Here is a 4,476-nt window from a genome sequence, read left to right on the forward strand (position 1 = left end):
TGGAGATGATTATGAAGAAACAGATTCAAATCCGAAATCAAATTCTGGGGATTCAACGATATGTACAACTTGGATAGAATAGTACAACTTGTGCGAACTCGGCATAGCTAGTTTATTTTCACTAAAAAATTGATTTATTTTATGTTGTGTTTTTGAATCATATTATATGTGAACTCTTTAGATATTTTTTAAATATAAGAATATAGATTTTTATTTAAAAATATATATGAATTTAAATATCATTAAAACAAGTTGACTTAAGAAAGTCCGAAAATCAAATTCAAATTATTCAAGTTGTACCATAACAAAAACAAGTTGTACATAATTGTTCAAATAGGATATTACATCAAAATACAATCAATCAACTTCGGGAACCCTGACTCTCAAACCAGCTTGCGATGGTAGATTTCTTCTTCCTGCGTCCATGTTCTCCACTGTAGAATCTGTCTCCATTCTAAGAGATTGATGAACTTTATCTCTTGAATTTCATCTTGGTTCATTTTCTCTTGTTGCATAATATCCCCCATAATCATATATTATGATTTTTCTATGGTTTTTATTCATTGTGGCTTGAAATAGAATAGGATAACTAACATTATAATCTCTATCGTGTTCATAGTTATACCAAGTTATACCAAAGAGTACCATTTGTACTACAAGTTTTATCATTATAGTTGTACCAAGTTGTGCCCAAATAGTTATACCAAGTTCTACCAGTTGTACTACAACGCATACTACTGATTTTCGAATACATTCCTACTATTCAATTCGATTGAACTGTTACAATGCACACATTATGAAAAATAGTCGACCCAATTCAACTCATATCCCTAATTGACAATGAGGATAAGAAAAATCGGATCAAATCCAAATCTACAATGTTAATAGTTCAATAGGGAACAAATACAATCCACAACAACTCCACTTCATGCCAACGAGTTTTGAATTTAACAATGGATACGAATAAGTGTATTACCTCAGTTGTTGGGTTGCTTCTCGTGTTGATGAGAGAGACGATGGAGTTAAACGGAGAAGGAGCTCGTCGATAGAGGATTGGATCCGATGGTTGAGAGGGATCGTGGTTGAAGAAGAGAGAAGATGGTGGTGGAGTGGGGTCCGCGTCCATTTTCTTTTTCCTTTTTTATTTAAATTAAATCAATCAATAAAAAGAGCAAAATATGTCCTTTATTTAGTCAATATAAGTCAAGGGTACTTAGAACATAAAAGGGTAAGAGAGTATATAGATTGTGGTCAAATGACACAATAGATTTTAGTCCAAGAAACAAATAAAATGTCTCCACAAGATCTCACCGACGATTTGATTTCTCTCGTTCTCAGGCCGTCCTCACCGCCGGAACGATTTGTTAAGGTAATCTCGCACTCGATCCAGCTCCTGGATTTCTTGTTTAATTGCGTGGATTTTGGAGTTTGGCTGCTTCTTCTATTAGCAGCTTTGGATCTTCAATTACTGTCTCGATCTTCACGTTTAGATCAGCAGTTTTAAAGAGGTTTATAATTCCTGCGTAATTTGTTACACCAGTATGCTATAAAGTGATTTCTACTAATGACTTATTGACATTGTTCTGCTTTAATTTGGATTTCTATACTCTGTTTTCTACCACAAGCTTAGCTTAATCGGTCTAGGCATTGTCTCTGTTAATGGGGTCGTCTTGTTTCATACCTAGGAACAATAGACTGTCTTCTTCGCTTGTGATGGAACTTTGTTATCTTACTGCTGCAACTGCTGAGCTTAGGATTCGTGATTATTTTTTCATGATGATGTGATTGTCTGATTGACTTAAGTTTACTGCTCTTGAATCAACTTGGTAAAAAAATCTCATCTACTGATCAGGGGTTCATTTAGCTTGGTGCTGTTATGGAGATGATTTGACCCTTCAAAATTCTCATGCAACATACTTCTGTTATGTGAATTTTTTTATCCTGAGAAGAGTCTATACATTATGCCTAGGTTAAGCCTTTTTTGAAATGCTAGCTCGGTGACTTAATAGTGATACATTAAACGGAAAGATATGTTTTTCTTTGTTGGGGTAATTACTATGTTGAGAAAATGAACGTATCTATTTTTGCTTGACCTATGCATGTCTTTTTATAGCTATCTTCAACCACAGAATATAACTATTGCTACTGAAGAGTGTTTTGATGTCTAAGATTGACAAAGTTTCTTTCTTTTGGTCAAGTGCAACAGTCAGACTTATACGGCACTCTTGTTTTCTTGTGGTTTGTAGCTCCAAGTTTAATGGAAGCCTTAACTACTTCACGGGTTGTGCCACTTCAGGTTCCCTGTAGAAAGCCCTCATCAATTTTTGCTAATTTTTCCTGCCTTGAATCAAGGAGATATCCTTGTGGAGGGCGTGTTTCGATTGTGAACCATTCCAAATTTCTCCGTCCAGTGACTGCTTCTGTGCAGCCACAGGAGTTGTCAGCTTTGGGTTACGAAGGCAATATTGTTCCTTCTAACGGTAACTACTTCTCGTTATTTTAGAATCTGTTGTACCATTGTTGATCTGAGCTGCTGTTAAGGATTCTGTTTATAGATTTTGTATGATTTGCAGCTTAGTTCCTACTTGTTCGTTGTTTGTTATCTTAATTGCTAGAAATTCTTGATCTTTGGCAAAGTGTTGAAGCGGTATGCTTCGATGTGGATAGCACAGTTTGTGTGGATGAAGGTATTGATGAACTTGCCGAGTTTTGTGGTGCTGGAAAGGCTGTTGCTGAATGGACTGCCAGGTTTGTGGTCCATCTCAACGCAAATACTAGAGCTCTGATGATTTTTCTCTGCTTTTTTACCTAAACATATTGAGTATTGCTTTCTTAGAGGTATGGGTGGATCTGTTCCATTTGAAGAAGCTCTAGCTGCAAGACTTTCTTTGTTCAAGCCTTCTCTTGCGAAAGTTGAGGAATATCTCGAAAAGAGACCCCCAAGGTATTGATTTTGTTCACACCTTGCAAATGTTGTTATTTTGATTCTCTAGTATGATGCGAGCTACTTCCCCTTGACTTACTCTGCTTAAAGAAATCATTTCACATATAAAGAACTAGAATTTTTTGTTCCATTTGGCCCCAAGTTCTTGTCTTAAATAGACTTTGACCAAAACAGAGGTTAATATCTAGCTTGCTTGATTCTCTGCATATATACAGATTGCTCTCTGAAATCTATTATTATAGCGTATTTCTTTGTTTTATGTAGGTTATCCCCTGGCATTGAAGAGTTGGTCAAGAAGCTCAGAGCCAATAATATTGATGTCTATTTGATATCTGGAGGTTTTCGACAGATGATCAGTGTACTCTCTCTATCTCTCTCACTTTTTTGTTCATGTTCTTTACTATGACCTGTTGCTACTACAGTGATGGTGATAAGGTTTTGAATGAATTTCTTTTCGATGTAGCCTGTAGCATCAATTCTTGGCATCCCTCGGGAGAATATCTTTGCCAACAATCTTCTATTTGGAAACTCTGGCGAGTTTCTGGGATTTGATGAGAATGAACCTACATCAAGAAGTGGAGGCAAAGCCAAGGCAGTGGAACAAATACGAAAGGTTCATTGAACTTGTATTAGTTTGCAATCTTTATATCTCTTGTTGAGTAAAACACTGTATCAATGAGACTTGCTTTTTTCCAGGGTCGTTTCTACAAGACTATGGCGATGATTGGAGATGGTGCTACTGATCTCGAAGTAAGCTTTTATTAACTGAGAATTTACAGATAACAATGAACTGTCAAATGTCAGATTAACTAAAGTAATTCACTTGCAGGCACGTAAACCTGGTGGCGCAGACTTGTTCATATGCTACGCTGGGGTTCAGCTTCGTGAAGCCGTTGCAGCAAAAGCAGACTGGCTTATCTTCAAGTTTGAATCTCTCCTAAACTCATTGGACTAAAAGCTCTATATAGTGATTATTCTCATATAGCTAAACCCATTATCATTTTTTTTGTCAACCTAAACTCGTTATTCATATCTCCAAATTTGTACCCCTTTTTTATTTGTATGAAACCATTGAACCAACAAATGTTTTTTGCTAACTTTAGCCGCTTGGTCTGTTCTAACATCAAGAACGTTTTTATAACAAAAAAGTTAGTGGTCTTTATGAAGAGAAAACCAAACCACAGACTAATCAACCTTGGTGTTAAACGAACAAACCCAAAGCAACCACCGCCAAATCCACCACGACCGTATCCCCCACGAGCACCACCATAACCTCCCCTTCTAGCAAAACCGCCACCACCACCGCCTCCTGAATCAGCTGGTTTCACTCCAATTATTCGCCCATCAACTTCCTGTTTTAGTAGGAAACTCTATAAATGGCGGGTTGACAAATCCAAGCAAAGAAAGAAAGAACACTCCAGTTGGTTCTGAAGCAGCAATGCAATACCAAACCATTTCTCTTTTTGTTTTAAGGTAAATGAGATACACAAAAGCAATAATACAAATGGTTCTATTCCGTATTTTGAGTTTGT

At 36.6% G+C, this 4,476-nt stretch overlaps 1 protein-coding gene across 2 annotated transcripts; it reads left to right on the plus strand.

Moving 5' to 3' along the window:
• The first annotated feature begins 1,258 nt into the window (after nucleotides 1-1,258).
• On the plus strand, nucleotides 1,259-4,028 carry LOC17877545 (phosphoserine phosphatase, chloroplastic). Of its 2 annotated transcripts, none has more exons than XM_023779244.1 (8): nucleotides 1,259-1,369; nucleotides 2,247-2,480; nucleotides 2,638-2,748; nucleotides 2,839-2,944; nucleotides 3,209-3,302; nucleotides 3,408-3,557; nucleotides 3,641-3,694; nucleotides 3,774-4,028. In XM_023779244.1, the coding sequence occupies exons 2-8, from the start codon at nucleotides 2,258-2,260 to the stop codon at nucleotides 3,897-3,899; spliced, it is 864 nt and encodes a 287-aa protein (XP_023635012.1). In that variant the 5' UTR covers nucleotides 1,259-1,369; nucleotides 2,247-2,257; the 3' UTR covers nucleotides 3,900-4,028. The 2 variants fall into 2 exon arrangements, with proteins under 2 accessions (XP_023635012.1, XP_023635011.1); XM_023779243.1 differs by having other exon boundaries at nucleotides 1,266-1,369; nucleotides 2,616-2,748; nucleotides 2,837-2,944.
• The last annotated feature ends 448 nt before the right edge of the window (nucleotides 4,029-4,476 follow it).

The sequence above is a fragment of the Capsella rubella genome, unplaced genomic scaffold (assembly GCF_000375325.1).
Source record: "Capsella rubella cultivar Monte Gargano unplaced genomic scaffold, Caprub1_0 scaffold_7, whole genome shotgun sequence".
NCBI classification, from domain to species: Eukaryota; Viridiplantae; Streptophyta; class Magnoliopsida; order Brassicales; family Brassicaceae; genus Capsella; species Capsella rubella.

What these genes read in the sequence shown, in the direction of transcription:
- LOC17877545 (XM_023779243.1), top strand. Translation starts at nt 2,258, where the DNA reads ATGGAAGCCTTAACTACTTCACGGGTTGTGCCACTTCAGGTTCCCTGT. An exon ending in CTCGAAAAGAGACCCCCAAG is followed by an intron (nt 2,945 to 3,208) that starts GTATTGATTTTG and finishes TGTTTTATGTAG; the next exon opens with GTTATCCCCTGGCATTGAAG. An exon ending in GTTTTCGACAGATGATCAGT is followed by an intron (nt 3,303 to 3,407) that starts GTACTCTCTCTA and finishes TTTTCGATGTAG; the next exon opens with CCTGTAGCATCAATTCTTGG.